At 35.8% G+C, this 21,604-nt stretch overlaps 1 protein-coding gene across 3 annotated transcripts in view; it reads right to left on the bottom strand.

Annotated features, from left to right (window-relative positions):
* CCSER1 (coiled-coil serine rich protein 1) overlaps positions 1 to 21,604 on the bottom strand; it is a 1,510,224-nt gene that overhangs the window by 977,671 nt on the left and 510,949 nt on the right. For all 3 annotated transcript variants that reach the window (XM_066385743.1, XM_066385744.1, XM_066385742.1), the window contains exon 6: positions 110 to 317. In XM_066385743.1, coding sequence (XP_066241840.1) covers positions 110 to 317 — 208 coding nt within the window. The remainder of the gene's footprint in view (positions 1 to 109; positions 318 to 21,604) is intronic.

Raw genomic sequence — 21,604 nt, 5'->3', positions numbered from 1 at the left:
TTGCCCAGTGTCATATACCCAATTAGTGACAGAAGCAGGGACAAATCAGATCTACAGACTTCACTGTCTACCAGCACAGAAAGACATTCATCTCAGAGTAAATCATTACCTCTTGAAGAACTCTCTTCATCTTTAATAATAATGTCTTGACAGCTGTGCAGTCTTGTAACATCAGTCTGAATGGTAGAGAATCTATGCCTCCATTTTCTTCCACACCTTGCAGGGGCAAATCTGCAGATGGACTGCTGGGCATTTGCATAATATGGGAACACCTGGTTTCCTGATCACTGTCTTTTGTTAATTTCAGTGAAAGATTCCTAATAAAAAGAATAATAAACATAAATTAGATGTAGAACATTCACAACAGTATTTTCCTAGTTGAACATTTAGTAGTGAGCTAGACAATAATATTTCCTTGTGACTCTCACATTTCCTTCTATTAGTCTTCAAAAATTCTGAGATTTTTTTGTGTAAAAATTATGAAATTGGTTAATTGATTATATTGTGGTGTAAAACTGAATGAAAGAAACATCTTAAAATGAAGTCAGGAAGGCCAGAATAGGGGCTCTTACATACATACTATCGTTCCATGTCAATCACATACCTGAAAAAGCCTCAGTTACAGACTCCAACAAGGAGAGAGGTACAGTGCATTCCCAAAAAGAAGTGTCTCTACTACCTCAGCAGCAGGAAGGAAGATTTCTCCTGCCTCACAACAAACCCAGCCAATGGGAAACCTCACAACTCAGCCAAGTGGAAGCCATTGGCACCCTGAACTCTCACTGTCCTCTAATGGACTTTCATTCTAAGCACCCCCCTCCAAACTTCTTTCTTTTCTCTATAAAGTGATGTCCCTCTGCTTTGTTTGCTGGAGATGCCTATGGTTTTTTTGCTATAGCATGCTTGTAACAAATTGCAATTCTCTGTTTTCCTGAATAAGCCCACTTATTTTTACTTTTCTGCTGGTAAAATAACTGGCTGTTTTATTTTTAAAGTCAACAATGGTAAGATGAGAAAGTAATTTTCCCCCTCCACTAGAATTTCATTTATATACAATAACAGTGTGATTGCACTTATTTAACTATTGTAAAAATGTTGAAAGTCAACAGAAATCATTGAAAGATAAATTTCATACAAAAGTATTCTGAAAATAGCTTAAAATTAACTAGAAAGAAAATATTATGAAACCTAAAATTAGGATAAAATAATTTTGGTAATTATTATTTTAAATTACTAAAGCAATCAATGACCATTTGATGGATTAAGAAAGACTAGTATGCACAGACTGTTATATGAAAATAATAAAAGAAATAAAAGAGGCATAACTCCACATAAAATTAGCATTAAATTTTAGCATAGTAATGTGAAAAAAACATACCTATTTATTATGTTCTGCTTCATAATCAATGATTACTTGAAATTAACAGTTTATATTGAACATATATGTAAAAGAAAAGATATTAATAGTTTTTCAAACTTGTAGATCAGACAAATATAAAAATAGTATAAAAAAGAGAGCCCTTAAAAGTAGTCTTTTTTCATGAGTTTGTCTAAATTTCCCATTCCTTAAAAGTCAGGGATCTATACAGTAATGTCATTTTGTTTTTTTTTTTGTTGTTTTTTTTTCCCTTTTTTTTTTTTTTAAATAACTTTTTTTTTAAATTTTATTTATTCCTTTTTAGAGAAGAGAGAGAGACAGAGAGAGAGAGAAGGGGAGAGGAGCTGGAAGCATCAACTCCCATATGTGCCTTGACCAGGCAAGCCCAGGGTTTCGAACCGGCGACCTCAGTATTTCCAGGTCGACGCTTTATCCACTGCGCCACCACAGGTCAGGCCAGTAATGTCATTTTGTATTATAACATAGATTGAGATATTTATAAGAAACAGTTTAGGAATTGTGCTTAATTTCAATAAACTTTATGTATATTATTTCCCAAATTATACAACAATGTTACTTAGTTACCTAAATTGAGAAGAAAAATGTGTTCCCTTTGAACTTGTCACGGATATCAGACAAAGATGCAAATAAGAAAATATATCCTCAAGTAATTGTATTCAAATCTCATTATTTATGAGTAATATAATTTAATTAATAAAGTTCTGGATAATTAGTAAAGAAAACATTTTTAGATCACACTCAAAGGTTTACTTGTCTTCATAGGTATATTCATTGGTCACCATAGTCTTTACAATTCCCATTTTTATGTCCATATTGAAATAATAAAAAAAAGTCATGCATAGTTAACACATTTTGATAGCTGAGTATGGGCCAAGTACTGTGCTAACCATTTCATGTGTGTTAATTCATTTAAGTGCAAGATGTAGATGTAATGAATATCTTCACCATACATATGAAGACACTGAGGCCTAGATAAGTAACTTTGCTCAGAGTTAAATAGCTAGTAAGATGTTGAACTGAGATGACCCAACATAAGCACTTTTCAAAGATAAGTTTTTTCCCCTCTACTAACCACATAATGTGCACATATCTATAATACTTAATGTATGTCAGGTAGTCCTGTATCCGGCCCCCCGCCGCACTTCCGGAAGGGGCACCTCTTTAATTGGTGGTCAGGGAGAGGAGCACTGTATGTGGTGGCCCTCCAACGGTCTGAGGGACAGTGAACTGGCCCCCTGTGTAAAAAGTTTGGGGACTCCTGTGTTAAATTACTTAAGTCAGAAAGAGGTTAAGAAATAGGCCGATGGTTTCACATCAAAAAAGGGACAGAGCTGAGTTTGGAATATAGGCAGTGCACTTGAGCTCTACATTACTGCATGATTCTGCATCTCATAAAAAGAAAAGCAGGCTGATAAAATCAAAAAATGAAAAAAAAAACCCAAAAAACATACCTATAATCATACGATTATTTATATATTTCACTTTAAAAATAAAATTTATCTCATATAACTGATTCATATTAATTATATACAACTTATATTGAGCCATACAATCATTCTAAAATATCTCAATTTTATTTCTATGCTATTTTCCCCACACCAATAAAAAGAATATTAAAATTAGAAATCACATTATGTGTAATAGTATTTGTAGTTATAACAGAATTTTTAAAGATTTATCAGGTTTACATAATGAACTAGTCTGAAACATATTAGGCTGACTCAGTAAATACTTAAATATGAAGCTGAATAAACAAATACAATAATGAGTGAATTAATAAAACATAATACTTTGTAATAATCTATATATACAACTCTAATTTGTATACAGAGATTTTTCTCTAAGGGTAACTATTATGAATTACAGGGTTTGCTCCCATAGTTCAGAATTTCCTACCACACTTACAAAAAAATACCTAAGCTGATGTTTTATAATTCCTTTTTGTTTGATTGCTGTTTCTTTGAAACTACTTGTCCATTATTGATAACTGGTAAGGCTTTCAGAAACTGTACCAGCATGAAGTTCTCTGAATAGTTTTAGGAATTTACTGATTCTGAGAATTATAATTTAACATTTACAAATCCAAAGATCTCTGCTATTTTCAAATAGTTAAAAATGGACCACATACAGAAATGCATCCAGATGATAAAATTTGCAATTTGTTTTATATTTGAAAAAATTGGATCTATTCTTAATTGCAAGAAGATATGATGGGGTATTTTCACTATGATGGAAATCATCTACATTGTGTCCGTCCTTATGTCCAAAGCAGCAACAACAGTTGAAGTTTTAGAGATTAATAGGATTAAGTCACTGGCCTTTAAAGGTTTACAAAAACTTTTGCATTCTTTATAGTTGATACCACCCCTTCCACAAAAAAAAACAATTAATATTCTTTTACATGATTTCTTAATCTTGAAACATTTTACTTCCATATGAAAAATAGTTGGCTACTAGATTACAATAATCAAAACATTCTTAATTTGGGTGAGGCAGTTAAAATGGGATGGTAAACAAGGTTGCTATATAGCTGCAGTGGCCAGGATAATCATCCTGTTCTATGTGTATGGTCACTATATTTCTGATTGATTCATATCCGGGGTTTATAATTGTTACATATTTTGAATATCAATGTTTTTAACAATAGACTTTTATTGGGCCAAAATCACATGTGTGTCTCTGAATAAATTCATCTAAAAAAATAATAATCTTTAGAGTTGACAAGAAAAGGAGAAAAATTCTCTAATGTGGAGCCATGGTTTCCTCCAGCACAGACAACCTTAATAAACCCATTTTCAGGTGTTCTCTTGTTCCTGCATTAGTAGAATTAACCAGATAACACAGTTAGGCACTCTGGGCTATGTGGCTCTCTGTCTACCAACCCCCTGAACTGTGATAGTTTCAGGAAACTGAACAAATGTTATTTATATAAAAAAAAATAGGGCCCTGGCCGGTTGGCTCAGTGGTAGAGCGTCAGCCTGGCGTTCAGAGGTCCCGGGTTCGATTCCCAGCCAGGGCACACAGGGGAAGCGCCCATCTGCTTCTCCACCCCTCCCCCCCTCCTTCCTCTCTGTCTCTCTCTTCCCCTCCTGCAGCAAGGCTCCATTGGAGCAAAGATGGCCCGGGCGCTGGGGATGGCTCCTTGGCCTCTGCTCCAGGCGCTAGAGTGGCTCTGGTCGCGACAGAGCGATGCCCCGGAGGGGCAGAGCATTGCCCCCTGGTAGGCAGATCGTCGCCCCCCTGGTGGGCAGAGTGTCGCCCCCTGGTGGGTGTGCCTGGTGGATCCCGGTCAGGCGCATGCGGGAGTCTGTCTGATTGTCTCTCCCGGTTTCTAGCTTCAGAAAAATACAAAAAAAAAAAAAAATAGTCCCTTAACTTGGGGGGAAAAAAGTAAGGTACTAAGACTGAAACAGTTGTTTATTAGTCATCATAACTACTGCAAACAAAAACAAAGGCAATGTGATCACCACTAAGTTCATTTATATACAGTTCACCCTCTCTATTTTAACCCATGTATCTTTATAAAATTGTTCACTGATATTTACACTAGCCTCCTTGCTTAAGATGCTGACCAAGTCTTTAATATTCTGTAACATTTTGATATCAAATTGAGATGTATGGGTCTTTCCCAGATCCTGAGTACCAAGATAACAAAGGTTTTGAGTAAGATTAAAGGCAAAACTCATACATGTTACATTAATGTATTATTAAAAGTTTCAACTTGAGAAACTTGAGAGTTCAAAACATTACTTAAAACATATAACTTACACTTCTTTGGAGAATTGGCTCTGTACTTTTGTCACAGTTCTTTGTGTGAAAGAATTTTCTACCAAGCTAGTTCAAAAAGTTCTGCAATTCTATTTTCCATATGACAGATAAGTTTAAAAGGGATATATATAACTGTAAAGTGATTAAAAGATTTTTTTTTCCTCACAAGGGGGAGAAAATAGTTTTTTCACATTTTTTTCTCATTTAGTTATAACTAGCATTATCATTTTAATAGTGAATTTTTCCCCATCCACTTGTACTATCCCAATAAAATGGCTAAAATACAATATCATGCTAGTTGGAAAGGACTGATACTCTTATGTGTCGCAGGAGCTACTCTTTATTTAGTTCACTGCTGCCTTTCATTTCAGTAACTATCTGTGGCCATAAGGGATTTCAAAGATTTACACTTTATAATGTGGCTTTGATTTCTGATCTAGATTTCCAAGGAGTTGAAAGTAAAAGTGATTTCTATTTGCCCAGCATAATAAACACATGCATACACCTGCCTTGAAAAGCTTCATTAAGTAGATTCTCAAAAAGGGCCAGGTTATTTATGGTAAATTAAACCTTAGCTTGAATAATTCTAAGACAGGGAAAAAGGTATAAATCTATATTAATAAATTGGCATCCCCTAACCTAATAAAAACTCTGTTAAAGGAACTACAGCCCTGGCCAGTTGGCTAGTGGTAGAGTGTCGGCCCAGCGTATGGAAGTCCCAGGTTTGATTCCTGATAAGGGCACACAGGAGAAGCAACCAACTGCTTCTCCAACCCTGGCCCTCTCCTTCCTCTCTGTCTCTCTCTTCCCCTCCCGCAGCCAAGGCTCCATGGGAGCAAAGTTGGCTCAGGCGCTGAAGATGGCTCAATGGCCTCCACTTCAGGCACTAGAATGGCTTTGGTTGCAATGGAGCAATGCCCCAGATGGGCAGAGCATCACTCCCTGGTGGGCGTGCCAGGAGGATCCTGGTCGGGCACATTCGGGAACCTGCCTCTCTGCCTTCCTGCTTCTCACTTCAGAAAAATACAAAACAAAACAAAACAAAACAAAAAACTATAAAAAGACTATTGTTGATGAATAACCTATTTTTCTCATATTTTCTATGAAAATACATTTTTTATCTGTGTCATATCAGAAAAAAACCACGTACCTCAGATTGTTTAATAATTGGGTATTTAGCTGTGTTTCTAGAAGAGATGAAACAGCATCTATCCCTCCACAATAGATTAGTGGTTCTAAGGATTTATTAATACTTACATTTAGATCTGAATTAATGTGTAAGAGAATTTCACGCTACCTGAAATGATGGTGTAATGCTGGTGGCCGAGGCCAGACAGGTTCACTCTGCATTACGGCAGATGGTAAAGGAACGGTAGAGTCTCAAAGCATCAGGCCATTACCAGTTTATTAGAGGCTCATAAAGACAGGCAAGCAAATAAACAAAGGAAAGCCTGCTTTCCGCAGTGGAGGGATCAGGAAAACTGCGCCTCACATTGGCAGGAGAGCAATCTGGGAGAATCACTGAGGGAAAGCACCCATAGCTTTTCATAGAGACACACATGTGGCTTTCTGTCACGTGCTTACGCACTAATTGTGCAAAGTGCTTGGAACCAGGAAACCAGCAAGCAAGCCTAACACAGCTGTGGTCCCCACATTCCATCCCTTTAAGGTTGCTCACTTCACGATCTACACTAGGTAGATCCATGATGGTTCTCGTGTAAGGAGAGGGTATATTACATAAACAGAAACAGTACAGACTACAGCAAGAGAATTGACAAAGCACAAGCTATGGGTGAAATGAGAGTTGTCAGCAGCACCAAGAGAAGCAAATCTTTCCCTTCTGACAAAAAACAGGCCATAGTTTTGTCCACAGACAGCCCAGTAGCTGGTACCAGAGGCCACCCCAGGCGGGCATACCAAACCTTATTGGCCTACACACCAGGATGCGCTGGTTCTATGTGTAATAAAATAGCAGAACTCATTATTGGTCATAAAGAAATTACAAAGATGCCCTTCATAATGCTGTCTCCCTGAGCACTCAAGGGATAATACACTTCTGTCTTAGGCAGCCCAGTGCTGGTTGCTCAGGGAGTTAACTGGAGGCTCACCTCTAGCCCCTTAGCCCATGGTGCCAACAAGGCCACTCATCATCTATGGGAGAAGCTGTACAGTTCAGGGCCATGTCCATAGAAGCTACTGGTCTTTAAGGAGAGATTCTGGGGCAGGCAGGAGCACACTGCCATGCTGTCCAAAGCCCAGATGGAGTAAATTGTCCTTATTGTGTATCTGCAACTGGATGGAAACAGCTGCCCAGTACAGTAGGGCCTCCACCAGAGCTGGGCACCCAGGTTGATGTCTCTCATTCAAAATCCAGAGTACTGTCCACAGGCAGTGTGTCCATCCAGTAAGGGAACTGGTGCCCTGCTCCTGTCATGGTCCCTGCTTTAAGAGTCCATTATGCCACTTAATGATACTAGTGACCTGGGGGTGGTAGGGAACATGGTACTTCCAGTTCACCCCTAGGTCATGAGCCAATTGCCTAACCATAGAACCCATGAAATGGGTACCATTGTCACTTTCAAGGACCAATGGCAGCCCATATGAGTATTCCGGCAGTCCAGAGTATATGACTGCTCTCTGGTTCTGGTTATGGCTGGGGTAAGCAGCAAGCAGACCAGTGGCAGTATCTACACAGGTGACGGCATACTGGTACCCGTCCGACTTTGGTAGGGGTCCAATGATGTCTGTCTGCTTCCACGTCAGTGGAACACAACCTCTCTGTATTTGTCCATGTGATGCCAGTTGTTTCCGCAGGCTTTCCTTGGGACAAACTGCGCATTGATCACAAGCTGCAAGTACCTCTGCATAGGACACAGGCAAGTTCCATGCCTTAACCATAGCCCACATAGTTTTCTGTCCCACATGGAGCAGATGCCAGTGGAGCCAGTGTGCCACATCACCTGTGGGTGCAGTCTCCAACCATCACACCCTTGCCAAGGTATCTGCCTCATCATTTCCAGGATGGGCTAGAGGAGTATGCCCTGTGACATGATATACTGTCACCTGATTCTGGTGTCCTATTTCCCACAGTTCCTGCCACATGACTTCACCCCATAGCAGATAGTGCATTACCATCCACTGGTTAATGTGCCAACTAGCAATCCAAAGGGTCAGTCCAGGATAAACAGTCCAGCTGTCAGTGCAAATGGCTTCTAATTCCACCCATTGGCTGCTTTGGCCTTTACCTGTGCCCATCCAAATAGTCTCAGTGGCTGGATAGAAGCCTATGGCCATCCACTTGGCCAATAGGCCCCTGCTAGAACCATCACTATACCAGGCATCATCAGGGATGAGAGTGCACCCCTCCTAGTAGGGACTGACTTCACAGTCTGCCTCTTGGGCCCCAGCTGCACCTGACTTTAAGGTCACATAGTTTACTGGAACCAAGACTTCCTGCAATTCTGCCCTTGATGGGCTGGTGCTGTAGACAGCCTTGTTGCAAGTATGCAACCCACTTGGCCAGGGTGGAGGTTTGGGCCCTATCAATACGTGGTCTGGTTGCCCGATCTTTCACCCACCCTGCAATAGGGTATGTGGTCTTGACCATAACTGGAGTTGTGGTTGTAATATTCTCAGTGGCCAGGAGGGCAGCATACACAGCTGGCAACTGTTTCTCCACTAATGAGTAATGGACTTCAGTGCTTTTCTGCAATTGGAACCAAAACCCAATAGGTTGCCATAGGTGCTCTGTCCATTGCCACAAGCCCCATCCAAACTGCTCAGGGGTTACATGGACATCCACCTCATAGGGCCTGGCAGGGTCAAACACATTCAAGACCTGTGCCACCTTGACAGCTCTCTTAGCTGCTGAAAATGCACCTTGCGCTGGCTCACTGTAATCCCAGTGAACCTCCTTCTGAATAAGGTTATATAAGGGGAATAGTAACTGAGCCAAATGTGGTAAGAATGGTTGCCAATACCCCAACAGACCTAAACATTTCTGTAACTGCTTTACCTTAGTGGGTACGGGGAACACTTGGATCTTATCTATAACTGCATCAGGGATAACTTTAGTATTACCCACCCAGACAATCCCCAAGAATTTAACTAGCCCAGGTCCTTGTAATATGCACTCATTGACTGTCCAGCCCCACATTCAAATGGAATAGCAGGGTAGGATCTGCTTGCTTCAGTTCTGGAAGAGTCACTAGTTAGCATAATATTGTCGATATAACGGTATATACGAACCATCTCTGGCTGTTTCCATTGAGCCAGGTCAGCAGGCACCAGCCCATGACACAAGGTGGGGCTGTGCAAATACATGGGTGGTAATACTGTAAAAGTCTATTGCAGCCCTTCCCAAGTGAAAGCAAATTGGTCTTGACTCTGCAGCTATATCAATAGAGAAAAAGGAGTCAGCCAAATCTGCCACAAAGTGGTATGTCCCCAACTCATGGCTTAGCCGATCCATCAGGTTAGCTACCGAGGGAGAAGCAGCATGGAAAGTGGGAACAACTTGACTACATTCTTTGAAGTCTACTGTCATTACTTGGGTTTCATCTGGTTTGTGCACAGAAAAAAAATATCATAGAAACAATTAATATATTAGAATTAGCAGACAAGGATTTTAGGTAACTCTTATAAATACATTCAATGTCTTAAAAGAAAAGGCGGACTTGAATAAATAGATGGTTAGTCTCTTCATAGAAATGAAAACTATAAAAAAAATAAAAACTCTAGAAATCAAATAATATAATTTCTAAGATTAAATAAAAATATGGCAGAGGTCTGACCTGTGGTGGTGCAGTGGATAAAGTGTTGAACTAGAATGCTGAGATCTCTGGTTCAAAACCCTGGGCTTATCTGGTCAAGGTGTGAGGTGGTATCTCATTGCAGTTTTGATTTGCATTTCTCTAATAACTAAAGAAGATGAGCATCTTTTCATATATCTGTTGGCCATTTGTATTTCTTCCTGGGAGAAGTGTCTGTTCATATCCTCTTCCCATTTTTTTATTGGATTGTTTGTTTGTTTGTCGTTGAGTTTTATGAGTTCTTTGTATATTTTGGATATTAGGCCCTTATCTGAGCAGGTGTTTAAAAATATCATTTCCCAATTAGTTGGCTGTCTGTTAATTCTCTAATTTGATCAAATGATGGCTCTCCTATGGCTTCAAAGATTAATAAGAAATTTGGTGGGGGTGTTCAAGAAAATATTTTCTCTCTGGTAAACAGAGATATAAGAAAGAGACAGCTAGCTGCCATTCCTTTAGATATTGCTTTAACTTGATGCACTGCTTGGCACTATTGATGTACTCTGCAAATAGGAAGAAACTCAGCTGTGGGAAAACCAAAGAGCAAAACATTGCATACACCTGCCTCCTCCTTAATGATGCCATTGTTTCTCTGTATTAATCAACGATGGAGACTCACTACCTGTAAGTTTCTTGTCAGACAAGATAACACATTTTGTGACTGCTTAATATACTTTGAGTTAGATTTTTCTCTAACTTGAAGCTGAAAGTGTTCTAATTAGTATAACTACTCAAGAATATATTCCAATAAGGCCATTAAACCTAGAAATAAGAGATAACAATTAATTGTGCTAAGTATTTGTTTAATGGCTATATTTCAGGCATGTTCCAAGGAAATGAGAGTGGTGCTTTTCTTGTTCATTAATGTATCCAACAAACCTTGCACAATTGTGTGCAATGCTCGTATCAATAAAATAATCAAATTTAATACTAGAAAAAATATAGTTCATCTAGTTTAACATTCCTATTTAATAGGCAAGGAAAGTCAAACCTGAAGTGTTTCTAAGTTTTAAATATCCCCTAGCTGTAGAATTCTAATGTCCTGACTTGTGCTCCAGCCTTTTTTTTCTCCATGTTGAATCATCTTTTAACAGGGTTAAAATTAAAATATAATTGTATTTATCTATTGCAGTCTCACTGTACTTGGAATAGTAAAATCTTAAGTTACAAAATTAGGGAATGAGACTAAACAGTGAGTCTCCCACCTCCAAGAAAAGTTATAAATTTCTTCTTCAAATCTTTAGAAAAAAATACATACCGTATGAATGCACAGCTATTCATATAGACCTTAAAAGTATTTGTTTAATGGCTATAAGTACTTATTTAAAAGGATAAGGCTAACCTATATTCTGTAACTTTTCTTTATGCCATTCAAGTTATACACATTTCTTCCTCCTAAATCTTTACTTTGTTTTCAGACGTGAATCTCACAGACTGGCTGGACTTCCTGTGTCTAATAGGTATCAATCAAGTATATGTTTTTAAATTTTAAATTCCTTCTCTCCAGTCATCCAGGCAATTTATCACATGAACATCAATCCCTTAATGTGTCTGCAGAGTTTTATATTCACATTTTCCTTATAGCCCATTTCTCCTTATAAGGAGAAGGAAAAACTTCCCACCCTATCATCTACCACTCTGTGGAAGTTATTTCATTTGGGAAGTTCATATATATACACACACATATATATATAACTGTATCCTTGAAACCTATATAATTCGATTATGCAATGTCGATCAAATAAATTTAATAATATTAATTTTAAAATTACCAAAAAAATAGTGAGGAGATTAAGGCACAGGACTTCCTTTCCCTCCAAAGGAAAAAGGACAAGCCAGCTTGTCCTTCAGTTGTATTCTCTTCATCTAAGCCTCACAATGCCACTGATATTACAATTTGCAGTTTGGTTATTCCGACATATATTGTCTCAAAAAGTAGTCCTCATAGTAACTGTGTGAAGGAGGCAATATTGCCTGTCTAACAGGTGAAACCGGAAAAATTGTAAAAGGATGTACCTCTTCCCGCATCACATAGTAGGGGAAGGCCCTTTTAGCACACCTGCCTTCATGTGCAATAGTTTTAGAAGATGAATGGAGAACAAGCTTGTTAGATGCCACCTGGGGGTTGACACTCTCTTTTAACCCACCTAAGTTTGCACTTTGCTTTACTTAAGATACCTCCGAAAATCTTACATTTTTCCGCCTACCTGCCTGCAGCACAGCGTGCAGAAATCCAGCTCTGAATAAAAATCTGTTTCACCCTCTGAGATATGTTGACTCTCACTTCCAGCTCTTACGACATAATATTGCTTTAACAGGTTAAGAAAATTTGGGAAACTTTAAACTATACAAGATAAAAAAATATATAATTAAGCAAAATCTGGTCTCTGAGGAATAATTATCCCACCGTGATAATTATTATTACTGAAGAACTTTTCAAAATTGCGAAAAGTTCAATTCCATTGTAGTAAATTGCTACTAAATTTACTTTCAAATGCATGTATAAAGATAAAAATCATCTTAAATGGGAAGGGGTGTTACTATTTAAATTTGTTCTAGTTAATATCTTTATTGGTGGTGACAGTTATCTATAGATATATTTTAGATACTAGGCATTTTCATACGTATAGTTTCATATTAGGCATATATTTTTAACTTTATATTGTGATTAATTTGAAGTATTTTGAGTGAATAAATACACAGTATAATTCATTATACTTTTGCTTTTACAAATAACATTTTTTTACAAAATGTCATAAACTCAAGCTGTAATATGACTTACTCATTATGAACTTTCTTTTTTTTAACACTTTTTTTTAAGTAAACTTCTTTTCAACAATAGTTTCATATATGTAACAGAATTAATAATGTGAGAATTATTTTTAGAGACAGAAATTATACTTTTGAAATTAATTTTATTTCCAGTGTTATTTGTTGCCTGTCCTCTTCCTTTGAAAACAGAATAATAAGTCACAAAATTACCAATGTCTTGTTTCATATCCACTATAAAACCCATCCTCTTTCATTATCATATAAAATGTTTAGAAACTAATGTTATTGTTTTAAGAACTCATATGTAAAATTCTCCTTTTGTGACCCTTTAAAGAGTGCACAAAGTGTTTTTTAGATATAACTTACAAAAAAATTACAGAAATATATTACTGTATATTTGCTTCCAATAATTTGCATTATACTATACCTTCTTAAAAACAAAGCAAAACTATAGAATATCTTCAATTTGCCTCTAAGTATCCTTTGTAAAATGCAATGTTTTACAAATATAAGCAGCTTGGGTCAATTATAATGAAAATTCTAATATAATATACACTATTGATGATCTCCTAAATTGTACACAGCCTACAGATAACAACGGTTTTTAATAATAGCTGTATACCCTTCACCTTTTTAAAATATTTAGGATCTGGCATTGGAGGTGTGATAAGTATTAGGTATGAGTGTGTAATTTAGGAAGTAGTGTTTCCAAACAGAAAATCAATTCTTGCTCTGTAACTTGGCATAAAGGCAATACCTAAAATTATTGGCATTATACATCATAGGAAGGAAACTAAATTATCCAATATTTTTCAAAAATGAAAGAGTTGGAGATTATGACTCTGAGTAGATCTTCAAATCCATGGAATTATATCAATTTGAGAAAGATTATGAAAACCAAATTTCCCAGATTCCATTCTTGAGGTGATGGTTTATAATCAATTTTAATGAGAAAAATAAGATTTTTACAGATTATACAAAATCAAGGATTTCTAAATATCCTCACAGACAAACTCGCTTACACACACACACATGCACACACAGACACACAAATATTTGGCTTGCTTTTAAATATATGAACTCCAGGACTTTATCTCCAGCCTATTGTGTTAGATCTTGTCTTGTTAGCCTTAGCAAGACAAACAAAATATTAGTGTAATAGCACAATAGATTGGATATATTTTATTGTACTCACTGGTCATAATTTCCCCCAGAGTCTTTGTGAGGTTTGATATAGTGTGGCTAATTTATGCTTGTCCTTTATGCTTGGAATAACATAACCCCTCTTTCAGGAAGCCCTCCGCAGTCCTCCCGTCCACCTCAGGCTGCGCTAATTTTTCTTCTTTTTAGTCCCTTAACACTAAAGTAGGTGGACATGCTCTTTGAATTTTTTCTTAGTAAGAATTTGTTGAATTAATAAGTATTTATTGAAAGAATGAATATATGATAATTTCACATACACTAAACAGATATGCTAAGAATTTTACCTTAAAAATGCTAACTATGTTCACATATCACAATTTTATCTAGAGTATTTTTAAGACTTATCTTTGTCCCTTACCAAGGCAAAACTATTCAAGGTAGTAAAATTACTATGTTTTAGAGCATTAGGGTTAGAGGAGATTAGCATCAGGTACAATGAAAATAATAATAATGACAGAAATAATAATAATAATAATATAAACCAGAACTGAGTATGAATATAGATGACAAGTAGTTGTACAAGAAAAAAGTGTAGTGGGAATTTTCATGGCTCCTAGGTTTAAATCTAGATTTTCCTGAGGCATGAGATTCTTGTTCTTGGGAGACCTATTTTAGAAAATAAAGTTGTAGTGGAGGCACAGCTGTTATTGTGAGGAAAACCTCATATTTAGAAATATAGAAAATAATGTATAGTTGCTCACTTTTTCTGAATCTATTTCTTCCTAAGTAAAAAGTACATAATTAAGTTTTAGTCAATAAGCTAACACCCTAACTCTTAAAAGTAAGAAGCTGCTGAAATCATGGGTAATGGATGAATTACAACACTGTGCCTGAAGTAAGAGTAAAAAAAAAAAAAAAAAAAAATTAGAAAGCACTTGAAGATTAATGAATAGGTAATCCATAAGTATTATTTTCTTGAATTACCAGTCAGTGATATCCTAAATTATATTGCCTTTTAAGATGTTTTAAGAGTCAATATGATATTAGTAATAGACTTTGACCTATAATTCAGTTAAGAAAACCTACAGATATCTTTTGGTTTGGATTACAAGGCTACGGCCCAGGCTATGGACGGCTATTTTAAATTGCAGCTGCAGTGCATGATAAATAATACAGCTCGTCTGCCTAACCCAATCCCATCACAGATTACTCCCATGTGATATAAAATACAGATGTGGCTTTGAGGGCAAAAATTATATAACTGCTTTTTATTTTCACTAAATTATCAATGATTATATATGCTTGAAATATTTAAATCTCTAGGAGAGCCTAGTGTATCAGCATAATAAAAATTGAATAATCCTGGTAAGTTTATTTAATCCTGTATTTCCTAAATTTGCTTGAATATTCATTCTTTCTTTCAATAAATATTTATTAAGGATTGATAATACCTATTAATATCCTAAGAAACTAGCTTTGTGAAATATTATAGTAAACAATTTCCAAGGAAGATGCTTGAATGACTCATTACAAAATTGCCTCAAAATGATGTTAAATTTATTTCAAATTTATTTCAAATTACCTATGCTAAATGTTGTAATAATAAACATTAAGATATGGAAAGCTTGCCTGAGCAGGTGGTGGCGCAGTGGATAGAGCGATGGACTGGGACACAGAAGACCCAGGTTAAAAGCCCCGAGGTTGCCAGCTTGAGCACGGGCTCATCCGGCTTGAACCCAAGGTTGCTGGCTTGAGCAAAGGGTTACTGTGTCTGCTGTGGCCCCCACCCCCACCCCTGTCAAGGTATATATGAGAAAGCAATCAATGAACAACTAAGGTGTCTCAATGAAGAATGAATGCTTCTTGTCTCTCTCTTTCTGTCTGTCTGTCCCTATCCGTTCCTCTCTGTGTCCCTCTCTCTCTGTCTCTGTCACACATACACACAAAAAAAAGATATGGAAAGCTCACTGTGAACATGTTGAAGCATGGAATGGTACTGATTCTAAAACCTATAATTACTGTGCAAACAATAAGCTTAATAATAGACAAGGAAGACAAAACATACCTACCTTTTTTCTCATTAAAAAAAAAGTACCGCTGGACTTTATATAAATAATAGTATAGATCATTTGTGTAAATGAAAAGCACATAATACAGTCTATACATAATTATACATTATAGAACTGTCCCACTACAAATACTTGAGGCTAGTAAGAAAATCTGATCATAGACATTGAAAGGAGTGACATAAAGACAGAGTGAAATAACTGAATTGATTTAAATGATTCAGTTTAAAGTAGCTGAATTACCTTTGCATTATTCATCAGGACAGCACCAACACAGATAAATACTATAATCACACATAGAAACATGAATTGTGGCTATGAATCACAAGGTTAAATAAGTTAGAAGCTGCAAAATGCTTTAGGTTTCTGTTGAAGAATCTTTTTCTAACTCCAGTCAATTACACCGACATTTAGATAGCTGGACTCTATCTTTGGCTCCAATATATTCCTCTTTAATGTTATCTAAGTTTCTGTCTTTTTATACTGAAGTGTACTTGACATTTAAAACCAGATAACAGTGCTTGCTGGTGGCATAGGATAGTTTCTCTTTTATAGAAGCAGCAGAAACACAGATTGGTATCAATGATCAATTGTCTTTGAAACAGTGATGAGGATAGGAAAAAAAATTAGCCAAACCTATTCTTTACACAACCAAGGAAGAGCTGACAAAAGAAAACGTCTATTTTGCTCTTTTCTCACCAGAGCCAATTACCCATTTATTGTAGAAAGGATAAAAGAAAAAAAAATTCTCAGAAACAAATCAAATTCCATTCCTAAAACAAATCTTCCTCAAATGACAGTATTAAAGTTATTTTCTATCTAAATTTTTATGGGTAAATAGAATAAAATTTGTTGTTGTTTTCAAAAAAATATCAATCTTAATTATATCCTAAACTGTCACCTTTTACGATATTTCCATAGTCAATTATGATATTAATAACAGAGGAGTAATTTAAGGCACAGACATTGAACAGAATGCAAAATGCAAAAGTGGGCTTTAAATCTAAAGAACCTTCCACTAGAGGCTGCGACTTCCCTCCAGAGAGGAAGGCTTGGCATAAATCCAGTGAGCTCACTAAGGCAGGCCAGAAGTCAAAAACATATACTGATTGGAAAACATAAGCAAACCCTACCACAGAGCAATTTCTAAGATCTTTTTATTTCGTTTTCCATCAGAAACATTATTTTAATCTTACTCTCCAATAGTTTCATACAAGAGAAGAGAATTATAATAATTTACATTGGAAAATCTAACTGAAAATGATTTGTTTTCAGTAAAAAAAAAGTCTCGTAAAAATCATCGACAGTAACAATTTTAGACTATTTAAAGCCAAGTGTCTGAGCCATGGGAAAGTGTTAATAGCACATTGTTATAAATAAACTATTCATGGCCTTAGAGACAACATTCAGAATAAAAGGGTTAAAATCGCTTATTTTTTCTTTCTGTGTAACGATTTTTTTTTTTCTGCACATGAACAAAATTCTCCTTTCTTTACTAATAAAGCCTTTATATTCCTTTCAGAAAATCCTTCCTCTGCTCCATGAGTGTACGCAGTCCCGCTGGGATTACCGAACAAGCCCCACCATCGCTTCTTCTCACATGTTGTCATGTGACTTGGGTGTGGCCTACAAACTCCAGTTCCCCAAAATATGAATCTTGAGGAACACAGCACAGAGACAGAAACTACAGCTGAATTATTCTAATAAAGACTTGAAGAATTTAGCCATTTGTTCGTGTAAACCAGGGCCAAATTAGTGGCCTTCCGTGCAGTCACATTAAGATCTGCTCTTAGTAGGCCCACAACTGGTTTAATATTCTGTCATCACCACCTTAAAATGATCAAGAAGCTGTGCATTTTAATTTTTCACCGGGCCCTAAAAATTATGTAGCTGGCCCTGCTGCCTCATTTACCCGAGATTAACATATTTTGCTTTTTTTGAGGCCTATTTGGCTATTCCTTTATTTCTGTGAAGTACTGCATATCCTACTACTGCAAACAATACATACCTTGTTTTTTAAATAAAGTGAGTAAAAGTACATTTCTGGTGGTTCTATCAAGGCACTCGATGTTTTACACTTGGCAGACTCAAGACTAAAGTAAAATGTAATACAGTTTTTCCCGTGCCCTCACGCCCTTTGGTGTATTCCTGTCATGTCCCTTTCTGTGATCTTCAGGTTTGCTTCACACTCTTATTGCTCCCTGGATATTCAGAATTCATTATCGAGGTGCTGCATTTCATTTTTGCACTTTCTAAGTCAGAGGCCATTCACTTTTTCTTACGCCCCTGTCAAAACACACTGGTGCTATGTCCTAAAGCCCTCAGTACCTTGACCCCTCTTAAGTAATTAATCCAGCTAATGTGCCGGATGCTGATTAGGGACTAATACAGCATTTATCTTAACAAATATTTCTCATCAAGAAGGAATGACTTCACACACAAAAATTTAGGGCATATTGTCTCCTCAGAACAGGCATTTAATAACTTTAGGTTTCGCAAACCATACTAAATGGGAAGCAACACATTCCACATAACAATTTCTCCTGCATTTACACGGAAAAATATATGTGGTTCTGAGACTAGTGTTTTCTAGACTCTTCACCAGGGAAAATAAAGTGGCTAGAGGTCAGCACTAGAAAGTTATATGAGCTTTGTTTAATGCGGAATTACCTTGCTCTAAAATGGAGTTGCATGTGTTATAAATCTTGTTTTATGTTTTACTGCCTAAGTTTCTTTTCATTGGTAAGTCCAATAAATTGACTTTAACTCAGCTTCTTTTTTTTGTTCATTAGAAAGGTAAAAATTAATGGTTGCTTTCTGTGATTATCTTGTCTTTTAAATGATAGACTATCTACTATTCTCCAAGTATATTGCCCTACTAAATTATCCGCAGGACTTTTAGGATATGCTTTCCACCATTTCTTAAAGTGATCTGTTTGGTATATTTCTTTTTTTTCTCCTATACACTCTCTGAAAAATTCTCTATAAACTAAAATTTTACCTTGAATTAAACCATTTTATTTTCTATGTTAACGTTTTATGATTTAAAACATTTTATTTGTAAATGACCTTAGTAATTTTAAGTTGCACTTTTATAGATCTAGCAATAGAAAGATTTGCTATTTGGCTTATCTGTGTCACTTAAGAGAATAAAAAAGAAAAGAAAAAAGTGAATGAATATGTATTATATATTTATACATTTAAAAGTTTTCTTCACATAAAATGGTATTATAAAAATATTCCTATGAGACTTTGTTTAGTAATGAAAACACACAAATAAAATATACCAATCATTTAAGAACTGCACATACATTATTAAAAAGTTCTGTTTTGATTTTAAAGACCAAGAAGACTAGGCATTAATGAATGCAAATCTTCTACGCCTGGGATCATTTTGTTCTCTCTGTGCAACCAACTATGATTTGAATCAATCCCACTGATCTTACAGGGTTGTTAAGGCATCAAAGGGATAAAACACTGTGCCTTTGACCTGTGGGTCATGTACTGAAGAAAGACCTTCCAAATTTACCTCTCAGCTTGCTCATATCCTAGAGACTAGATAACATTAGTCACCAAAATAGTACAATAATTTAAGGTGACACATCTTCATTTTTTCTATAATTCTATTTATTAAAAATATTAACTGATGACAGTATTTTGAGATTCTATTTTTTCTTATCATATAATTGCTATAAAATGCAATTTGGTTTGCCATCTGGCCTATATGTCCTAGCTTTATTTGTTCTACTCATATCAATAAATTGGATATTATAAATGGTACTTTCTTAAATCAACAACTAGCATGATCACAATAAAGTTGACAGATGAAGTGTTCTGTTATATTGTTTAGCGTAACTATTGGTTCGACTTTTAAATATTTGCACATTTTTAGAAGCAAACTATTTAAGTGGTACAATAAATAGCATAAAACTTTTTTTTTTCTAGCAACTGAAGAAGATCAATAGCCTTCCTGTGAATATGTCAGTCCTGGAATACAAAATTATTCAAACTATTCATGTCATATTAAATTTATTAATTTATTTACATGTGTAAGCAGTAAAATAGTTCTTTAAAGTAGTTTGCAAATGTTTAAGATGAGAAGATTGGATGTGGCCTCAGAAGAACAGCAGGATTTTTGAATTGGACAGAATGGCAGATTCCCTGGGAACTTTTGTGATTACTGTTTCTTGAAATGACACATTTAAATTGATATTCTATGAGTAAATATAATTTTTTTTGTAAAAAAATACTATTTCCACTGAAATCACACTAGTCAATATGAGTCTGATGAAATCAAGAAGTAAAGGCATATAAAACATAAGTTGAATATTTTTAGATCAATAACTAATATAGCAGTGATTATACTGTACAAATCTAACTGGGCTGCATTTATCTGCATTCAGTAGTCTCATCTACTTTTATTTATAAATGTTATCTTAGTGTTCTCTTATATAAAGTAACTAAGGTAGCTAACTAGTGACGCAGGTAAATAGAGATAGAGATAGCTGACTTCTAGTAAGAATTCTAACTGGGGAATGTGCGGCACAAGACGCCATGTAGTATATGTCTCCCTTCTAAAATAGTCATGTCAAACGTTCTCATTGCAATCTGAAGTTTGGGATAAAGTCGTTAAGTAGAATATTTTATTTCTCCCTTCAGAATGTGTTCTCTTTTTATCACAAGGAAAACTACACTGTTTTTTATTTTTTACAAGAGCAGTGCTGGTACAGTCATCATCTGACAGACTAGAAAATTTCACATTAGTACTTAAATATAAAAGACATATGATTTTTTTCAACAATATGTCATAATCATCTTAATTCACTTTTAAACAAATACGTAAACCCATCAATATCAACCATAGTAAAGGGAAAAGTTAAACAATTTAACCTTTATTAATGCCTAGAGATAGATATACGATCTCATTCTGGCCTGATTTCTACCTTCAATGTTCTCATTATCTAGCAAGGAATGCAGCTAGAACACAAATCTCTGTACACACATATGGCAGAATAAAGAAAATTGATTACACTTCTATTGTGGCCAAGTGCAGTAAACATCCAAAATGCAGACAACTTCAGGAATCCTGATTCTCCCTTGGCAGCAGTAGCATTTGAGGCAAGTATTTGACATTAATAGAGTGCTATCAGGGCAAAGGGCATCAAATGGGTAAAGAATTTCATACAAAGAAAACAAGTGAGGAAAATCAAGGGGTGAGGTATAATATAGAGAGATAGGCTAAAAAATAAATATTGGAGTGAAATCATGGTAGTTCATATACAATCATACAGAACTTTGATTTTAGAGCTAATGAAACACTTTTGATATCTTTTGAAGAAAGGAGTTAGATGGTGTCATTTTTCTTTTAGGAAGATAAATCTGGAAGTTATATAAAGGAAAACCAGAGTGATGGTTATTTTTGAAAGATAATTTTTCAAACATAACTGACAAAAGCATTTTGAAATATATGAAGTGCTTTCAAAATACAAAGTATTAAGAATCAATAGTGGAAAATATACCTGATTTACATCAGGGATAGCATCATTTCAGATATTAAGGACATTCCCATTATTGTATCTACCATTCAGAAACTTGTAGAGCAGTGCTTTCTAAACTTACTTGACAACAAGAATAACCTGAACTAT

The sequence above is a fragment of the Saccopteryx leptura genome, chromosome 5 (assembly GCF_036850995.1).
Source record: "Saccopteryx leptura isolate mSacLep1 chromosome 5, mSacLep1_pri_phased_curated, whole genome shotgun sequence".
NCBI classification, from domain to species: domain Eukaryota; kingdom Metazoa; phylum Chordata; class Mammalia; order Chiroptera; family Emballonuridae; genus Saccopteryx; species Saccopteryx leptura.
This window is presented reverse-complemented; position numbering and strand designations above follow the sequence as displayed.